We start from the raw sequence: 21,660 nt of genomic DNA on the forward strand, positions 1-21,660 counted from the left end.
TTTAGGTAAAAACACAATAAGTCATTTTACCTTCACCAATATATTATCGCGCAGATGATGAAAGGAAAGACACTACACAATAAAAGATATGAAGAACAAAGCAGACAAACTGCCACTAAATGCCTCTGATACATTGGAAAATATCAAGTAGCTGATGAGATTGGCTAAAAAGCATTACAATGATCTTAAAAAATGAAGCAGCCATCAAATTCCTCTCAGGGGGTGGAGCATATAAGTGATTGACAAGAGCATTCAATCATCATGATTTGACTTACTTGCCCTGAGGAAGACGAAGATCCACCACATACTTTGGGCCGCTGGCATGTACGGCCTTAATGGGCTCATTCCATTCTCCCTTGAAGTCCCCAACCAAAAGTACCTCCTCTCCCTTGTATAGAAAACACAAACAATAGTTTGAAAAAACGTCTCGTATCTCATTAGTTCACACCAGTTGTGGAAGAAAACCTATTTTACCCAATAGGATAGTTGCAAAAAATAGATCAAGAATTTTATTGGAAAGGAGAATGAACCATTAGACTTTATGGAGGAAGTTTTTGACCAGACAAAATGGAATAGAGCACATGGCTAATCCTGAATGATGATCTGGAAGGACAATACCTCCCTGCAGCCATGATTCCAAACAAACTGAACTGTATGAGTTGGTGGCCCTTTATGATTGCCATTTTCAACCATTGCAATAAGATCCCAAGTTGCCCACACCAATGCTGGCCTGCTCAAGTTGCTCATGCTTAGCTCAAACAAATACTTCAAGTTCTCTCTCTTTTATAAACCACATAACCACCAATAATCATTGCTGAAGCACAGCTGAAATCTTTCAAACAAAGGTAATTAGGTAGTGAGTCTGAACTCTCGTTATATAAGATCAACCATTTCCTCCCGAGAGAAGGCAGCCCAAAGAAAATCACATCAGTTTGAGTCAGTTGAATAAGCTAAGCTACAATCTTCTGTTGCACCCTAAACAGTTATATAGTTATACCCACACCAATGACAGTCTAAGAGGAAAGGTGGCAACATGAGCTGTGTGGCAAAGACTGAAGAAAAAATAACAGATAAAAGGGTTGAAAAAGATTATGGGCATTCAAAACCAGGTCTATGTGCATAGAAACAAGGAAGTGTCTTCTAATCTTTAAGCTAAAAGATTAAGGGTGTTTGGTGCAACATAAATGTAATTCAGGTAGTGCAAAAAAACAACTTCAAATCAATCCCTTGCAAGTTCCACCATTATCATGGATGAATAGTCCTAGTGGAGAATGGATATTGCCAGCTATCAAGCCTTCTAAAATCTATGATGAACACTCTCGGTTCAAGTTTAGGGGATCCACTGTCTATGTAGAAGACCATGGCTCAATTTCCATTGGCAACTCTTTACAAGCATACACACACACACACAAGACCGGTATACATCTCTCATTGCAATACCATATGAAAAAGTAAAAAGGGATTTCCCTTATGTGCGCCTAGGATATGTAGTTGTTGGAATTATGCCTTTATTTAGAAGAGGACTGCATGTATCATCCATCACTATAGTATTAGATATCTGCCTTGCATACATTCCCACAATCTTCCCCTAAGATCAAACAACAAGTCTACTCTCAAGCATTTCATGCCATGTTCCGTTTTTTCTGAAAGTAGAAATAGAAATAGTAGGAGGACTACTTGCCTATTATCGAGCATGCCCTAAACTTCACAGTTTAAGGGATCGCCAAGAGGACCGCTTTTGAGATTGTGTATGGACTTTCCATGAGTAATTCTCTCACTAGACCACATTTGAGTATGTGACCTATCTGTTGAGAAACCACTTCTTCAGTTTACACACTTCATTTAGGGTTTCGTATTGACAACCCCAAAAAGGGCTGTTGTCCATATTTTGGTCAACTTTTTAGTAGGGGCTCACAGTGGTACACCACCCTAGACAGCTTATGCCAATAAATAGGCAATCACTTCATTCATTCTATATCCACTTCAGTCATTCTTCACCCCTCTTCCTTTGTCATTCCGACACTCTTTCCTTCTTCCTCCTGCCTCTCCACTGCCCTGACACCCCTTCATGTAGGTATTGTGATTCGTGGTGGGCATCTATCTCTCTCCTCTAGCATAGCAACCTTCTCTCTCATCCTAGTGCTAACTTAGGCCAGCCTCCATCTTCGTTTGGCTGCCTAGAGGATTCCCCACATCCTTGGCGTAAGTCTCTGAAACCAGCCTTCCTTCCGTGGTGGATGGGTGGTAATTCCCTAATAACAACCTAGTTAAAGCAACAACATTTATTACAAAATTGAGAAATGCAACTTAACTTACAATCTTGGACAATGGACACCCTCTTTGCCCCAAAACTGGCGGCCCTTTTTGTATTTTTTAACTTAATTGAAGAAAAAGTTCATGTACAAAGGGATTTTCCCAATCCCTTTCCGTATTCCAACTCCCCTTGCTGTCCAAAATGACCAGCAAACCTTCAATCTGATTTACCCCTTCCTTCGAGCCATCAATTGGCCTTCACCCACTTTGACGAAGATGGAAAATACCCCAAATTCATTGATTTGCTGCTCCCTCCACTTGAATTTGACTGAAAACAACTTCAACTTTACTAAATCCAAGTCTTGGAGCTTCCAATTTTTGGCAGAGTTCCCGAGATTGCTACTAAACCTGCAAATTAGGGTTTACAACAAAGAAATCTAAAATTTCTCGACCTTTGGTGATCTCAATGCTATAATCTTTGGAGCAAAGCTGTAGAAAGGCTGGGAGATAAGAGAGAATGCTGAGGAGAGAGAAAATCCAAACTTTCTTCGCAAAGACCTAAAGAAAATCAGTCATTTACTGCTGCTGCTACCCTATCTCAACAGTCTGTAGATGTTATCACCTGCTGTTGATTGGTCTTCTCCTTGGCTGTGGGCTATCTCAAAAGATCCTCCAATGGCTGCAAATCAAACCAACACCATCTCCTCCCTCTCTCTTGCAGGCTAAATGCACTAAAATGCCTCTCTCTAGTCTCTAAAGACGTTTTTCAGTCTGGTATGGGCATTTTTGACAAGTGACAATCTTTCCAAATGGTTTTCAACATTATTCATAATTAAATATTAATTTTCGAACTTTAAATATTGAAAATTAATCTAATAATTATTTCGGTTGCCCAGAAAAATAATCTGACTGGCTAATACTTAAATTGGCTAGGTAATTTCCATTCTCGAGTGTCTCTATGCCATCCCTCACCATCAAATTGACGTTGGTTACCATTTAATGTTACTTCTCTAGTCTCACCAAGTGATACTTATGGCCAAATGAATGACCTAGGCCAACAACTAGCACCAAATACCATAAACTACCTACGCGTCATAACTTATAACAACTTTTGCCTTTGATATCCCGTGATTTCCTAGAGTCTTGGGCTCATAAATTTACTCTAACCCCAGTTACACCTCATACGTGCAACATGTACTGAACCATGTGATTAAAAATCAATCCACATGTTAAGTGAGATTTCAAAAATACATGCCCTCATGACAGTCCTCTCATTTAAAATCCTTGCAATCGTCCTCACTTGCATTATCAAATGCATCAAAAGTAAAATAGTGGACTCGAATTTCCACAAGGCATCATAGTTAACACAACATCGCGCACTGCTGCTCAACCATTCCATATGCCCAATACATGCCAAAAAGTACCAACTAATCATAACGTAAGACTCACAAAGAATTTCAAAAACATTGTCAAGTTATCATGTGACATATCTATTTCTCATAAGCTCAACTCATCTGGCAAAACTAAACCATAGCATAGCATAACCAAGTATAAACCATGGCTAAAACATCAATGGCATCATAACATATGTTGTTGTCCATGGAACCAAATGTACACAATTGAAAACTGAGCATAATCTGATTTTAAACTGCTACATAATCTGAGAACTGTTCTCAAACGACTGCAAATGTGACTCCAAATTGATCACAAACTCATTGCAAAAATTGATCAACAATCAACGCAAAAACTAATACAAAACTGATCCCAAAAGTGACCATGAACAATTCTTAAGTTGATTAAAAACTAAGCTGACACTGATTAGAATTTTTGTCTCAAACTTAAGGCAAAATTCATGCCAATTTGATCATAAGCTAATGCAAAAGTATAGTTTCAATCCTCGAGTGAAACTCATACTCATTTGTATACATCTCATAGTGACTAGTACACTAAGTAATGACCTCATGGCAAACATACTATCAACACAATACCTTGGATGCATGCTGAATACATCCAAGATTCACTACATACAAGAGCTGTCCATAGTTGGAGGAGTGGAAGTGCTACCTCCCCCTTGAGCATCAAGCAATACTCTAAACCTCTGCTCTGTTGAACCTAACAGAGCCTGAACTTGAAGTCAGCTCTAACTAAAAGGCATCTAAATAAGTTACAACAACTAAGGATAGTCTAACAAGTCATCCTCTTCCATTCATTTGGCATCCATTGGTGAATAATTCTGAAATTTCACCAAGTATCTCCTAGAAACTTTACCTTTGACATTTCTTTTCTTATGTATCAAAATCTACTCCGATACCAAAATCTCGTCCAACTCCTCAACCTCAGGCTAAATTTCAATAGACATATCCTCTCGCACATCACCATGAAAAGGCCTTAACAAACTGATATGAAAGGCATTGTGTATCCACCAATGTGGAGGTAATTTCAGCCAATATGCCACATCATTGATCTTCTCCAACACTTGGAAGGGACCATAATATCTCATACTCAACTTCGGATACAATCTTTCTCTTCCATTCATCTCTTTCAGCCCTGTCTTTTCAAAACTAGCAATACATAATTGCCCTCTACAAACTAAAAGCACATTTGTGGCAATCAACCGCCCTCTTTTGCTTTTTTTGTGATCTCAAAAGTGTATACTTTATCTTTGTATAGGTTACATCCAATTTTTGTAACCATCAACCTCAAAGATCTTATTATTAGTTTGCAAAATAGGTGGTATCTTCTTGCCACCCTCAACCACCTCACATAGAGCATTGCTAGTGGAACTATGAACTATGTTATTGTAAGTAAACTCAACCAAGGGTAGATATTGCTCCCACTGTGTCTTTGCCGAAAGATAGCACCTCAAAAGATCTAACACTGCAGAATTTGCTTCCTCAATGACAACTACTTATTTTGAGCTATTTTTACACTGCTTTTCATACAAACTAAAGAACTCTAGCTCTATATTATGTAAAATTTCTCATAAAATTTTAATAAAAATAAGATCGCAAAGCCGTATTTGATCATGCTGAGATGGACTTAGAAATAGAGAGTTTGGATATTTTAGAAGGGGAATTTTAGGAAGTGGAAAAATAGTAAGTGATAGAAGACGAATATGATGAGAAATTTTTAGTAGAAGCGGTGGATATTTTGGAGACGGAAAGAAATGTGGATATAATTTAGCATGCATGCATAGAATTTGGATTGAGAAGCTGTGGACGGGATCAAAAATAGACCGAAGATGTAGAAGGGTGTCAAAAAGATCCGGTTCAAGTGGAGAAACCTTAAAATTTGAAAAGGGAATAATCAAGAAATTGAAGAAGGATGTAATGGAAAGAAGGTGGAGAAAGAAAAGGAAAAAAGTCATAAAAAACTGAGTGCCATATTTTAGGAGTATGTTAATGGATTCTCTGCAAGATTTGGAATCATTCTTAGCATCATTTGAAAACTGAGCGCCATCTTTTAGGAGTGTGTTAATGGATTCTCTGTAGAATTCAACATCATTCTCAACATTATTTGGCTGCAAACAATCACTACTCTCATCTCCTTCCTTATCATTTTATTCTTGAAGATTATTCTTCGGTATAGAGAGAGAGAGAGAGAGAGAGAGAGAGAATTACAGCAAGATTAAGAAAGAATTAAAAGATATTAGTGAAAAACGAGGGAAATTAGAAGACTTCGAGATTGTTGAGCATAAAGAGAGAGAAGGAGCAAGCACCAACATTATCAAATATGGCCAAAGATCTTTCTCTTCTTCATTAATTGGATATGTCAATTTCTATTCAAAATTGAAGAAAAATGCATAGTTTGAATAGATTTGACATTGAATGTATTGAACTTATAATCTCTGAGTTTTAAGTGGATGGAAAGGAATTGAATTTTTGTATTGTATGAATTGAAATGATAAAAAAATAAGCTAAAAACAAGATTTTTAGACCCTAATTGAAAAATATTAAAAATTTTAAGTAGTATTAATGAAAAGTGAGTTGAAACAAAGTCTAGCAGTAACTGCGTCTGTAATGGTCTTGGTGGTAGGAATGAAATATACCATTTTTGTGAACCTATCTACCACAACAAAAATAGGGTCATATTTGTCTGATTTGGAAAGATCTGTTATGAAATCCATGGACAGATAGTATCAAGGTCACGCTGGAATGAACAAGGGTTGCAAGAGGCCATGTAGTTTGTGATGAGGTACCTTGGCCCTGTTGCAGATATCACATGATTTTATATATTTCTTAACTTCTTTCCACATGTGGGGCCGCCAAAAATCTCTTGAAATAAGCTCTAAGATCTTATTAACTTCAAAGTGTCTTGTTGCTGGGATGTCATGGCAGTGTTGGAGTCGCTCTCTTGGAGGGATGTAAAGTAGATCCTTATAGTATAAGGATCCATTAGTTTCCCGAAACTCACAAACTTCATTTTCTTTTCTCTCTTGATTTTTTTTCTCTTGACATTGTTGGCCAAATCATCATGTGGTAGGGCTTCATGAATTGATTGGATCAAGGCAGGGTCGTATTGGTGACAACTGGAAGGGGTGCTAGCTCGGGGTGCTCTAGCTTATGTAGTATTGCTCATTGTTAATCAAAAGCTTATTCTCCCTCCTTAGATGCCAAGTAGGATCTTCTTAATAAAGCATCTAATTGGCATTGTTGGCATCCTAGGCGATAGGTGATGTTACTCCTACGAGATTTGTCACACGCATACCATGATCAAGTGTACGGATTAATTCGTGCTCATGCCATCTAAATCCATATCCCATGTGAACGCACCCTTACCAAGATATCCTCGAGCCAACCATGCGAACACACCCTTGTCATGACATCATAGAACCTTCTAGAATATATGCCATGTCATCACCTACATTATCGATGATATCATCATAGAACCTTCTAGAAGATATACCATGTCATCACATGCATCATCGATGATGTCATCATGGAACATTCTAAAAGATCTTTAGTCGCCCTCCAACACCTATAACAGGAGAGGCTCGCCATAGAGCTTCTCAGCCTTCGCATTGACTAGAGATGGCTGCTAGCTGGAGGTGTTCTGGCTTGAGTAGTATTGCTTCTTGTTGATCAAAAGCTTCTTCTCCCTTCTTAGCTGCCAAGTAGGATCTTCTTGATAAAGCATCTGATTGGCATTATTAGTGTCCTAGGCGATAGAAGCATCTAATTGGCATTATTAGCATCCTAGGCAATAGATGATGACAAAGTCAAACCTAGATAAAAAGTTACTCCAGCAGGATTTGTCACGGACATACCATGATCAAGTGTACCGATTAATTCTTACTCATGCCATATGAATCCACACCGCATGCAAACACACCCTTAAGAAGACATCCTCGAGCCAACCATGAGAACCCACCCTTGCTATGTCATCATGGAACCTTCTAGAAATATGTCACGTCGTCACCTAAATCATCGATGATGTCATCATAAAACCTTCTAAAAGATATATGTCATGTCATCACCTGCATCATCAATGATGTCATCATGGAACATTTCAAAAGATCTTTAGCCGACCTCCAACACCTATTAAAGAAGAAGCCCGCTATAGGGCTCCTTAGTCTTGCCAATGCCAATCTTGGGAGCTCAAGGAGTTGAGACCTCCAAGTAAGTAACTTCGAGTTCCAACTCTAGTTCTTGTCTAGTCATGGTATCTAGTCTTATATTGTCTTCCAATATACTCCTGTTATCTTGTCACCATGTAATCTCATAGTACGAGATCTTGTCAAGTACTGTCTTGTATCTTGTTCATCCCCGTCGAGGAAGATCTTGTAATTCTAATATCTTATATCCATACCTACGATCCCGGGTTGTGGGATCCTTTATATCCTTGTGCCCCTACGTGGAATTATCTTGTAATCAAAATTCTTGTAACAAATCTTGCATCTAGTCTAGTCTCTCGAGCACAGTCTTGTGCTCCTATGACAAAATTGTCTTCGATTGAGGATAGGGTTGCCATAAGGTATTCTAGATTTTTGTGATCTGTATAGACGATAACTTTATGGGGTGCACTCTCTAGATGATGACGCCAAGTATCAAAGGCATCTACAATGGCAAGGAGTTCTTTGTCATGAATCTCATTGTTTATACCTCTGGAGGGGAAAACTTCCTTGAGCGGAATGCCACTGGATGCATACGACCATTATCTCCATGCTAGGACAAGATGGCTCCTAAGACATAGTCTGATGCATCCATCTCCAAGAAAAATGGCTTGGTAGGATCTGAGTGGACGAGAATTGGGGCAGCGGTGAAAGCAATCTTCAAGGTCTGGAAGGCTTGCTCGGCTTCTAGGGTCCATGAGAACTTTGAGTTTCATATGAATCTGGTGAGTGGTGTGACTATCTTTGAGTAATCCTTGATAAATATCAAGTAGAAGTTTGCAAAGCCAAGACAACATTGGACATCAAGGACACATGTGGATGTCTGCCAGTCAAAAATAGTTTTGATCTTCTTGGGGTCCATGAAGATTCCTCTCTGGGAGACATTGTACCCCAAGAATTCCCCTTCTGTCTAATGGAAAAAACACTTCTCAAGTTTTGCACATAGTCCTTTTTCTCTTAGCTTTTCCAAAACTAATTTTACATGGTGCTCATGCTCCTTTGGATCTTTTGAGAATATCAAGATATCATCCAAGTATATAACTACAAAATCATCTACATGCTCTCGAAAGATATCATTCATCATATATTGAAACACTGCAGGAACATTGGTGAGACCCAATGGCATAACGACATACTCGAAGTGACTATACCTTGTGCGAAAGGTTGTCTTCCATCCGTCTCCTTCTCTGATCCATACAAGATTGTAAGCCCCTCATAGATCAATCTTTGTGAAGATCTTGGCTTTTCCAAGGTGTTCCAAGAGCTCTGGTATCAACCGCAAAGGTTATCGATTCTTGACTGCTAACTTGTTGAGTCCTTCATAATCCACACACATTCGAAGTGACCCGTCTTTCTTCTTTCCAAACAAAATCGGGGCTCCAGCTCGAGTGCCTAATGAACCCCTTGGCTAAGTTTTCATCAATATTCTTGCATAGTTCAGCTAGTTCATTAGGGGAATAGTCTGTAGATGGGTCCAAAAGGTGGTTGAACCTTCTCATGGAATTCAATAGCACAATCATATGGTTTGTGCTCGGGCAAGAGATCTGTATTCTTTTTTTCAAAGACATCTTGGAATTCTTGATACTGTCTTGGTAGCTTGACTGACTCATCCTTACTAGATTTTTGAGCTGGTATATGATACATCATGTAGGTCGGTTCATGCCTTACTATGTGCATAAAGGATTTGGCTCCTAGATGCATAAAGGATTTGGCTCCTAGATATACCAATTTTCCTTGATTTTCACGACGTATAATCTTTTGCTTAACCCAATCAATTTCTGGGTTGTGTTTCTTTAGCCAAGGCATCCCAAGGATGATTGGATTTGTGGGATTGGATATAGCATTAAAGCATACATGAGTTTTATGATCGCTAAGAGTTACCGTGAGTGGTTGGGTTTCCTTGGTAATATCTCCAAATGCTAGAGGTCTTCCATCCACGACTTCAGCTCGTGCAAGATTGGACTTTTGGAGTATTGGAATCTGATAGCTATTCACAAAGCCATCATCAATGAAATATACGAAGGCCCCAGAGTCAAGCAAGGCTTTGAGGAAAAGGGTCTTTATCGGCAGGATCAACTGGACTGTGACAAGGAAAGTCTCCATGGGTGTGGCTGAGATCAAGAGACCCTTTCTTATATCAAGGTCCGGTCATACGATCTCATTTAAAATCGGACATCCTCATTTTCCTGCTCAAGGATGGTTGTAGCAACTCTTGGGATTCTTGCCCTCTTATTTGGGCAATTTAGGGAGATGTGTCGAGAGTTTCCGCAATATAGGCAAAGATGATTATCTCTTCATCTTTGCCTTCCTTGTGGCTTCAAGGGCTAGAATTTGGTATTATCTATTTGCATCGGTTCGCGCTTGGTTTCTTCTTTGGTTGGGTCTCTAACTGGGGCTAGGTTGTAGTAGCGAGGCCTTAATTCCTCTCGCTTTTCTTGCTTCCTCTCAAACAATCTATTATCACACTGGATGGCTTACATGATATAATCGTTGAGTGTTTTTGCCTCAAGCATAGTGAGCATGACGTCCTTAATGTCATCTTGAAGACCCCATCTGAATTGGTTGATAAAATACTCCTTATGTCAAGTGAGGTCACAAATTAATTACCTAAATTCAGATGCATAAGCAGAGGCAGTGTGGTTACCTTATTGTAGCTTTTGAAGTTCTATTTCTGCTACTCGATCTGCATCTCCAAATGTGAAAGTGAGCTCGCAAAGAAAAGCCTCATAGTTATGAAGTACAAGCATATTCTTTTCCAAGATTGGGGCGAACCATGATAAAGCTTGACCCCAAAGCAAAGTCCCAATGAATCCCACCTTGGAAGCATCGTCTGGATATCTATCTGGTTGCATGCGAATATAGACCTTTACTTGTTGCAGGAATCCCTTGAACTTCGAACGGTCACCATTGAACTTCTCTGGCATACTGATCTTGGGTTCTCTTATTGGGGGTTGATAGACACGCAGAAGCATCTGATCACTTCCTCTATTGTTTTGCAAACCTCGAATCTAGTCTTGCAGATCTTGAAGGGCAAGGCCTAGTTGCATAGGGTGTTCTATTTAAAGTTGCGCTTGTCGTTTATTCAAGACTTGAATTTGTTGTTGGAGGTTTTGAAGGGAGGCCACGATTCTTTCAAGGGTTGCCTCCATGGTGCTCAGTAAGCCTAGAAAGTAGTCTTGTCAAACTGTGGTGGGAGCACTAGACTGTGCTCAAGAGTCTAGACTAGATGAAAGATTTGTTACAAGAATTCTGATTACAAGATAGGCCCACATAGGGGTACAAGGTACAATGAGAACTTAACAAGATACGGAAAATCCCACAATCTGAGACCGTAGGTATGGATACAAGATATCAGAATTGCAAGATCTCCCTCGACGAGGACGAACAAGATACAAGACAGAACTAGACAAGATCCTGTACTACAAGATTACAAGGTGACAAGACAACAGGAGTATAATGAAAGACAAGACAAGACTAGATACAATGACTAGACAAGAACTAGAACTAGAACTCTAAGTTACTTACTTGGAGGTCTTGATTCCTTGAGCTCCTAAGACTAGCATTGATAAGACCGATGAGCTCTATGGCAAGCCCCTCCTTTTATAGCTGTTGAAGGGCGGCTAAAGATCTTCTAGAATGTTTCATGATGACATCATCAATGATGCAAGCAATGATATGGCATATCTTCTAAAAGAGAGATCTTCAATCATGGATGCTATTATATCCAACCCCTGTTGTGATTATTTATCTTAATACATAGCATATGTGTGCATGCTTGCTACGTCATCCACTTGACTCTAGCCCTTGTTCACATGTTTTAATTGGTTTGATTTTTTTTCTTGTAAATGTTATATTAACTATTTACCACATTTATTTATGTGAGAATATGGATCAAGGAAAGGTGGATGTGTTGGGACTTGAGAATGTGATGCACCGTAAGCATGCTTATGTAGAGTGTAAACTTTGAGATATACCTGGCTGAGATCTTTTGTCTCTTCATTTAAATTTGGTAGGAGTCTAGATCTCCCAAGTGACTTACAGCCTATGCCTACACATCAAGAGCCTACACATCAAGAGGAAGGATGTGACTCACTCAAACGAAAAGCCATATAGGAACTTGCTACCAAGCTTGGTTGAGACGAAGATGTGGATTGCCAATCATCCCGAAAGTGGTTTGTCCTCCCCAGTTGAGATATTCAAATTATCGTCAATTCATTACCTCAAAATAAGAGCGTATCCCTCCATCCTTCTACCAAATGGATGGATGACGCTAGCATTAAGGGGTTCGGCCAAAGTAGTTGGAGCAATATGTGAAGTTGGACTTCTTGGTGAAGCAATATGAGTCATAGGTGAGGTTGGTTATGCAGTTGCTGACAGCAATCTCTTATGGCACAATCTCTGTTCCTCGTTGGCTGTGTTTTCAGGTTCGAGGCTGCTGTCCAACATTGACATCATCTATTGCAGCAATCGCCCACTCACAATTCATCTCTAGGAGGTTTGTGCATTGGGTGCCAACTTTTCCACAATATCATCAAGTACATCGATTGGCCCTCAGCTACTGTATTTTCATCATGCTCAGCTCTAGTCCATTGCTTTGATATCTTCATTTGTGGTTTTGTTGCACTCAGGATTCATTCACGCAGGAGTACTTTCTTTGGCCCTCCCTCTCAGTCCATCCTCACAAGAGAGAGTGATTGTTGGATAGTCTCCGCACCTTGAGCTCCCTATATCTATATCACATTATCAGCATCCATCCATTCATTTAGCATTCATTCATTACTGTCTTGTACTACTTTCCTTTGGCATTCTTGTCTGGGTTCACAATGTTTTACTAGTGTTTGTACACTCTGTTAGGATATCTTCACAAGTGCTGCTCCTACAGATTGTTGATAACCTATGCAATGTTCTTCTTCGTCTTTCTTCACTTGTTCTCCTTTATCTTCTATTTATCACTTGCCTCTTTTTGTCTCAATGCAAGACTTGCTGTGGCAGAGGTAAAGAGAGAGAGCATTGTTGAATGTGATGGGATGTTGGGTGAGCTTCAATGCACATGAAATTGGTACATATCTTTGCTGCTCCAATACCACAATTGGGTTTTATGCAAATCATGAACATACACACACGCACGACTGTGTGTGTGTGTGTGTGTGTGTGTGTGTGTGTGTGTGTGTGTGATCAGGTGGAACATTATCAAACGCTAATGAATTGAAATGCGAGTACACAATATCTTTAAAGTACTAAAGTACCACCACCAAGAGGGCCATCACAAAGGGGGATAACCCTTCCCAGAATGAAGGTAAAAAGTGCCCATGTGTAAGAGAATATTCACACTAGAATGACCAAGAGGAACATGTTAGGTGTAACACCTGCTAGCACCCAAATCAAGAAGTAGCATTTACACAAGCATCAACAGCTATAGAAGTTTTCGGTCTGCAAGAATGCTCCTCATCTTCAAAGGCATCCACATCTATTTCATTCAGATCAATCACAACATGCTATCCAGCTGTGTGAGAGACTATTTGCCCATTGTTTTAATCCATTTGAAGATGCATTTGTTGTCCCTCTTGAGGCATATCCATAGCTGTCTTTGACTGCATTTTCCAATACAACACATGGACATTTACGGCCACGCAATTTTCTGTTTTGTGCTGCATATCAGTAGCAAACATTACTTAGGATGGTAATTCACAGCACAGCAGAGACCATGGTGGCTACCTGGGGGGCTGTGGCATGGGTGGCAGATAGAGGCCCAGCATGTGACTCAGGATTTACAGGGCAGCTACTCTTTTCTCATTATTGGACAACATTTGAGCGGGACTCTGGCTCCAGATTACTCACAGGCACAATGGACTCAAGGATACTGCCACAGATGGGAGTTGCTTGCCAATATCATAGCCCGGTATATTTGGACTGCGAGATGCAGCCATGCCATAGACCTTTTGGATGTATTCACAACAGAGACTATATCAAGGATTTGGACAAAGATCATTCACACTCTCCGAGAGAGATGGGAGAGGATGCAAGGCAACTCCGAGAGGATGAGGAAGAAAAGAGTGGACTGTCACACTAAAGAGTGACTCAGCTATAGTATAACACTTGTCTTGACCACTGCTGGCGGTGTCCTACTTAGAAGTATCTTGAGTGGCGTACCCCTGCTGTTTTTGCCCATGATCTCAATCTTCTTGCATTCTTTTCCATAATGACCAGGTTGTCCAATCCCATTTTCAGAGGTAGATTTCCCAACTCTTCTTGAGCCTAAAGCATGAGAAGAGGATTCCAAACCTCCTATCCGCAAAGATGGCAAAGGATAGGAATGGGCACCACCTCCTCTACCATGAAACCAAGCTCCCCAAACCTGTGGTCCTGTGGAAAATGTCTATCCCTACATCTTCCATGTCCCCAGGAGTAGAAAGCAACCACCTGGTTCAAAGCAAGACATTCTATCCCATTGAGCTATCAATTCTAAAAAAATGTTAACTTGACATGGCTTTTTCCTAGCATCTGCTCCTCTTGGTAAAGCATCCCAATCAATTCGTCCAGTGTAGACATGATGAATCAAGCTGTCATATTAAAGCTTCTTTTGAAATTGTGGTATGATGGAAAAAAGGAGTTAAGAATTTAGGAATTGAGAATTGAGGCTGGACCGGGGTCAAAGTTGGGAAGGGCCCAATTAGTTTTCACATTCTGGATTAAAATTGACTGGACAAATGCCATCATGGCAATTGGGAACTGCATGAGTGCCACGTGCCTGGGACTGACCTGCCACATGGCAACCAGCCTTTTATACAGCCATGCAATGTGGGAAAAGGCCCTCCACAGTTAGCGTGGAGGGTAGATCCAGCTGTTGGGCACCGGTGGAGGACCATCCTGGGCAAGGAAATCAGAAATCTCTCTCCTACTACTGCTTGTCTCTCCTACACCTGTTTGGCAATCTGGTCACAGAAACTGATGTCTCTAGCCTCACCATTGAGCCTAAAGTAATGCTGATGTGATTTTACTGATCCTGGGTCTGTGCCTGGCAGGAAATAGGGGCTGCAGATCTGACTTGGCATGTGTGCATTCATATTTTGGTAATCTACGAGTGTTTGCTGCCGTAATTCAGTCGATTGGCAGTAGATTGGAGGACAATCTGTGGTTTAAAGGAGGGCTGAATTGCGTCAAGAAGGAGAAGACTCAAATTGGCCTCCCATAACTTTCAAATCAAGGGGCAAATTGAGGATTGGGGTGGCTGGTTGCAGAAGGCAGCAGATTGCTCTAGACTTATCAGAGATTGAGCCTTGATTCGCTGGAATTTAATTAGAATTCAATTGACGGATCTCAAATGGGCTTCAGGTCCTCAACCTAGGCCCGTACATCCAGAGCTTCAGCCTTTCTTTGTTGTAATTCTTCATCTTCTGGAATAAACCAAAAAGAAATACCATGCCACAAGGTTTGAGGCCAATTGGTATCAGATTGTCTCTTCAAATTTTGGCAATTGAGCCCATACTCAGTTTATGGCTTAAGAGATTTACCACCCTTTTCTTTAAGGATCATTGGTCACATGGTTTCATTGCCAGGAGATATCAACTCTCTTAAATAGGTGGGTTTATGGCATCTTATTCCTAGCCAGATTGCAAGCAAATTGTTGGAATTGCTTTCAGCTTTGGTAAAATTCAGCAAGGATGTCTTTGAGCACCAATGAATCTCATTATGATCATGCCTCTTTGTCTGAGGAATCAAAAGATGATGGAAGGAATGTACTACCTGACACTCGAATAGGTATTCAGGATGGGCAACAAGCAGAAAATGCAGGGTTGGTCCATCAAACAGGTACTTCAAGGCCTCAAGAAGCTGAAAATCAGAACAAAATGAGGATTCTTATGCCAAATTCAGAAGCTCAACTCATGATTACAATCGATACGTTGTCTTAGCTCACTTTGCAGAATTTATGCAATCACAAAAGATGGGCAGCAAGGATGAAATGGGGAAAAGACCCCTTGGAACTTCAAGGCAGCATGTAATTCAGAATCACTAAATGGAGCTGCTGCAAAAATGCAAATATGTGCCTTAGACACAGTCCAGAAATGCATGGGAACAGCAGAAATGCATACTCTATGCCTTAAGGACATCAAGCTGTCTCAACAAGCAGGACACCCAGGATACTTTGGTGGCAGTTATTTGTTTCATGCTAGGGCTGGACATGATACTGGTTCTCTTGTAATTCATAGCACTAATATATTTGGTTCTCCATGAGGAATACATGGAATGCCTTCACAGATGTATCCCAATATGGCAACTGGTATGCAAAATTCCATGTAAAGTCACATTAGTGTAGTACTTGGCATGCCAATTGGGATGCTTGGCAATGTTTCTAAAGTGATTGTTTACTTCTTGCCCATGGGATTGGAGCTAGTCCACAAAAATGCTATGTCAGAGTGGCATAGCAATCAATGCACTATTTTTGTTGCTACATATTTATGCTAATTTGGCACCAAAGGGTGAAGTTAAAGACTTCTAACAAAGGGCCCGCCAAAGCTGTAAATTTTGATACTGTCAATGGTACTCATGATAAGTTGAAAGCATTGATTTGCATTCAACACCTCAATACAGCTTATTTTGGGGGTAGCTTCACCAAGTCATCTAAAGTGTGAAAGGCTGTAAATTCTTTTGAAGGTAATGTTTTGCGATGGTGGACTTTTCTTCTTATGTGGTAACACACCATCCATTTTGCTTCAGGTCAACTGTTTGCTTAAGCTTCATAAAGAATATCGCAATGTAAAATGTGAAGGGGAGAGGTCACTTGTAACTATGATTGACAAGCACTTTTGAGGTGGATGTCATGACTACTTGGAATAGATTGGGTGCTTCACAATGTAATGCTTTAAAAGAGTATAATAAGAAATTATAGGAAGCATTGTTGCCAGCCACTTCATATATAAGTGCGCTTCTGAGAAAATTGAGAACACCTATTGTGGTTTGCCAAAGGATATCAGAAATTTTTGCATAAAGACAATTGTAACTAGCATGACTTAGCTGACGGAAACAACATGTACAGCAAATGCCTTTCTGGGTGGTAAGTCTTCTAGCTTTAAGAATGCAAAGGGGGATTCAGAGAAAAAGACCAGAAGGTTTGAGATACCTGCGCAGGTATCGTCTGCTGAAGTGGAGGAATCGGCCATCTAAACCTTGGAAAAATGAGGTTAAATGCAAAGAACTGATTGCTGCAAATAAATGTTTTACGTGCAGACAAGAAAGACATATGGCAAGGGATTGTCCTGAAATGAAGCAACTTGGAAACTCTGAGAAGAAGGTGTAGACCTAGTGTTAGTTTGGTTCAATATGGGGTGAGCAGCCAAATAATGATAGAATTGAGTTATGTAGAGCATAGGGCAAAGTTAGAGACCAAACAGCATTGATATTCTTTGATAATGGAGCCCATGCAAACTTTATTTCTATAGACTCAGTTGCTAGACTTGATAGTAGAGAGGATAAGATGGGGCCTATGGGTGAAGTTGGTATGGCATATCGTGGTCATGCAAAGCCTATGACACCAATGATTGGAAAGCTCCATTTGCACATCTAGAATTATGTGGACAAAGAAGGATTCTTTATTGCTCCTCATCATAGATGTGATGTTTTACTTGGAATGCCATAGTGTCATAGGGTACATACATATGTTTTTCAGTGTAAGGGACAAACCCATAATTGGAAGCTCCAAGACTTGGATTCAAAGGCTGAAGCTATTTTTAGCCTATTCAAGTGGAGGAAGCAGCAAATAATTGAATTTGGGGCATTTTCCATCTCCATCAAAGCGGGTGAAGGCCAATTGATTGCCCGAATCAAGGGGCAATCAGATTAAAGACTTGTTGGTGATTCATCACAACAAGGGGAGTTGGAATACCGAAAGGGATTGGAAGAATCCCATTGTAAATGAACTTTTTCTTCAATAAGGCTAAAGAAATACCGGAAGGGGCGCCAATTTTGGAGCCAATCGGGTGTGCATTGTACAAAATCAGTAGGTAAATTTGTATTTTTAGATTTGCACTAATTGTTTGCTGCTATAATTAAGTTGTAATCAGGGATTTACCACCCATCCACGGAAGAAAGGTTGGTTACACCGAGGATGCAATGGCTACCACAAGTAAAAGTTGTAATAAGTTATCTCTAACAAGTACAAGGTGGTACCTAGTGTCACATTTGGACCTACTAAAAATTTAGGGCCTATGACTTGAATTCCAATTGCTGAATTGAGGAATTTCAAGGAGATTCAAGGGGTGAAGGCCAATCCCCAAGCAAACCAAGGGACAAATCAATTTGGTGGCTTGCTCATCAGCTTTGATAGCAAGAGGAACTTGGATTAGCAAAGGAGGTCAAAGGATCTCTATTATATTCCATCCATTTGCAATAAAAGTTAAAAAAATACTGCAAGGGCCGCCAATTTTGGGGCCAACATGGTATCCAATGTCCAAGATTGTATGGTAAAGTGTGCATTTCAGTTTTGTGAATTTTTTAATTGCTGTAATTACTGCTTAATCAGGTTATGTACCACCCTATCCAAGGAGAAAGGCTGGTTTTAAGGTCCTATCGCCAAGATACCATCAATTGTGTTGACTTGGTGGGCCCAAGACACCTAATTGAAGGTCAAAAGCTTTGCTCTAGTGCTGAAATTGTATTCAGCTGAGCATTACAATAAGAATGTCTGTAAATAGTGAGATGGGCTTAAGCAAGGATGATGCTTCTCGATCTGAAATTTCACAAAGTATCGGGAAAAATGCAATGTCTGATCTCCTATAAGGCATGAAACATGGACAGCAAGTCGATAATGTTGGTTTAGACCAAAATGTGGATCCTTCTAGGCTTTTAAAAGCTTATGATCAACAAGAGGAAGAGAAATTTGATGACCAATTTAAGATCAGCTAAGGATAGCAACTAAAATGTCTATGCAATTGGTAAATGATCCTTAGTTCATATGCTTTTTAAACCCTTGAAAGCAGGGCAGCAAAGGCAAGAAGAGAAAATCATCTTGAGAGCTTCTAGACAACAAAATGCACCAAAGCAAGAGCCAATACAATAGCATAATATTTCAAATGTGGGTAGTGGGCATGAGCAATTAATGCCAGTGGGGCAATTACTAATGTTTTTGCATTAGTTACTGATCTGTTTTTGCAATCAATTTGTGACCAATTTGGGATCACATTTGCAACAATTTGTGATCAGTTCTTAGATCAGCAAATAATCAATTTATGATCACATTATGCTTAGTTTTCAATGGTTTACAGCAGGTTCCATGGACAACAGCATGTTAGTAAATGCTATGGATAGTTTCAGCCGTGGTTTATGCTGAGAATATGCTTTACTATGGTTGTGAAGTCAAAACAGTTGAGAAACATGAGTTATGGATACATCTAATGGGTTTCTAGCAACGATTCTGGACTATATTTTAGATTTATATCATGTTTATACTGGTTGGAAATTTTCAGCAAGTTTGGGGCCTATGGCATGATTGGACAACAGTGGCCAATGTTGTGACTGTGGTGCCTTATGAAAATTCCAATGCAATATATTTTTCCTTTGACATAATGCAGTGCAATCGAGGACGATTGCAGGGATTTCAAGGGGGAGGTTTGTCATGGAGACATGAAATTTTGACATGCGCTAAAATACAAGGTTGTTAGCACATGTGATGCACATGGCAATTACTTCATGGTGACAGGCTAAGGACCCCGAGGATACAATGGGTGCCAAAGGCAAAAGTTATAATAAGTTATGTCTGACATAAATGAGGTGCTATCTGGGGTCAAATTTGGGCCTAGACCAATTTATTGGCCACTAATGTCAATGATGATATTAAAAACTAGACACTAATTAATTAAGTAATGCCAATCTAAGGGTCAATAATTGCTCAAGGATACTTGAAAGACAAATTGGCCTACCCAATAAAATTATTGGCTAGTTATATTAATTTTTTAAGGACTATAGTAATTATTAAATTAATTTTCAAAATTAATATTTTAACAATTAATTGAATAAGCTAGAAATGATGGACAATGGAATTAGAAGGCTGCCACTTGGCGAAAATGCCCATGAAAACTGAGAAAACGTTTTTAAGGGCTAGTGGAATCTATTGCAACCATTGTGAGAGAGAAGGAGGCTGATAGAGAGCAAGAAGATGCCGCTGATGTGATTTGCAACCACCACAGACCAAACCTACAACAAGTGACAAAATTTTGGAGCCTCCAAGGAGCTGCTAACAATAGCCTAAGATCCTTCTAGTGCAAATGATAGCATATAGGATGGGGCAGTAATCTTTCTGGTAGTCCTAAGGTATAGGTGACAACTTTCATGGTTGTTTAATCAAGGCAACAGTAGTTTTTCACTATTTCTCGCGATTAAGACTCTAAAATTTCACTATTTCATGCTGGCATGAGCGACTGGCGTATCTGGCGTGAGCGACGGGATACTGGCATGTCTGGCGTGAGCGACGGGATGCTGGCGTGACAAGACGTGTCTAGCGTGACGGACGTACCTGGTGTGATGCTGGCATGACGAGACGTACCTGCTGTGATGGACGTGTCTAGCGTGAGCGACGGGATGCTGGCGTGACGGACGTGTCTGGCACGAGTGATAAGAGCTAACGTGACTGTCATGTCCCCGTCCTACAAGAGGCGGCAGTCTAGTGGGAGCAACAGTAGTGACAATAGTCTGGCGGGATTGTCATGAGTGCTGACCCGAAGAAGCTGCTCTACAAGGTCACGTCTCTGCACAGGGAGACAACCACTGTCCTATAGGGACACGAATGTACTTAGAATGACATGAATGCTGGCCTGTCTGTTGTGTCCTGGGTGAATGTACTGTGGCAGCAGTGACGAATGCAGACACTCTCAGATTGCACTTACTCTCTCAGACTGACATAAATGCAGGCACTGTGAATGTACTGTGGCAGTAGTGACGAATGCAAACACTCTCTCAGATTGCAGACACTCTCTCAGACTGACATGAATGCAAACTGACATGAATGTAGACACTGTGAATGCACTGAGATTGCAGATGTACTCAGACTTATGTGAACCTTGCATGCTATGTGGACTGGAAACCTGCGTGATCTCAGACTGACACACATTAACATTTCATGCTACAATCATATCTTATGATGCAGTCACATTGATAGTCTATGATATACTATCTCTAGTTCATGCTAGAGTGATAGTTTATGTCACTGGTTTACTACTCTACTCAGACTGTAAACAGTTTTATGCTATAGCGCATACTATAATTACGATGGAAGAAACTGACAATGAAGGAATCACAAAACCAACCATGGAGACAATGTTTCATACACCGCCAAAGAATATGAGATACAAACCTATGGGCGTAAAACCCGAGATTGGAATGTCTCTCCAGGGTCGAGTAGATATGGGAAGACATCCCGCAAAATTAATGAAACACTATATGAGGAGATGTTGACCATACTCCGTGCTGAAATACGTACCATGAGGAAGGAAATGAAAAAGGACATACAAGAGCAGGTTCGAGCTCAAATGATGGAAGAACTAAAAAAGGAGATGCAACAAACATTGGATGCACGCATGGCAAAGAAAGACTCATTGATCTCTAATCTACAAGAAGAACTAGAGGAATGCAAAAAGAAATTGGACGCACAAAAGGAACCACAAACCACACCGGAACTACAAAAAGAAATGGATGTTTTAAAAAAGGACATGCACACCTATGCAAGCGTGGTGGAAGGCACCCAAAAGAAAATGGAGAATGTTGAGAATACCATCAAAGAAAATGCAGAATGGATAGATGTGGCAAAA

At 40.2% G+C, this 21,660-nt stretch overlaps 1 protein-coding gene across 8 annotated transcripts in view; it reads right to left on the minus strand.

The window, feature by feature from the left end:
* The window catches only part of LOC148018580 (phosphoglucan phosphatase LSF1, chloroplastic), a 108,083-nt gene that overhangs the window by 56,843 nt on the left and 29,580 nt on the right, over positions 1-21,660 (minus strand). For all 8 annotated transcript variants that reach the window (XM_087661299.1, XM_087661295.1, XM_087661298.1 and 5 more), the window contains 2 exons: positions 619-730; positions 276-388 (listed from right to left, as the gene is read on the minus strand). In XM_087661299.1, coding sequence (XP_087517425.1) covers positions 276-388; positions 619-730 — 225 coding nt within the window. The remainder of the gene's footprint in view (positions 1-275; positions 389-618; positions 731-21,660) is intronic.

The sequence above is a fragment of the Lygodium microphyllum genome, chromosome 21 (genome assembly GCF_053477565.2).
Source record: "Lygodium microphyllum isolate KBCC chromosome 21, Lygodium_microphyllum_v1.1.10, whole genome shotgun sequence".
NCBI classification, from domain to species: Eukaryota; Viridiplantae; Streptophyta; class Polypodiopsida; order Schizaeales; family Lygodiaceae; genus Lygodium; species Lygodium microphyllum.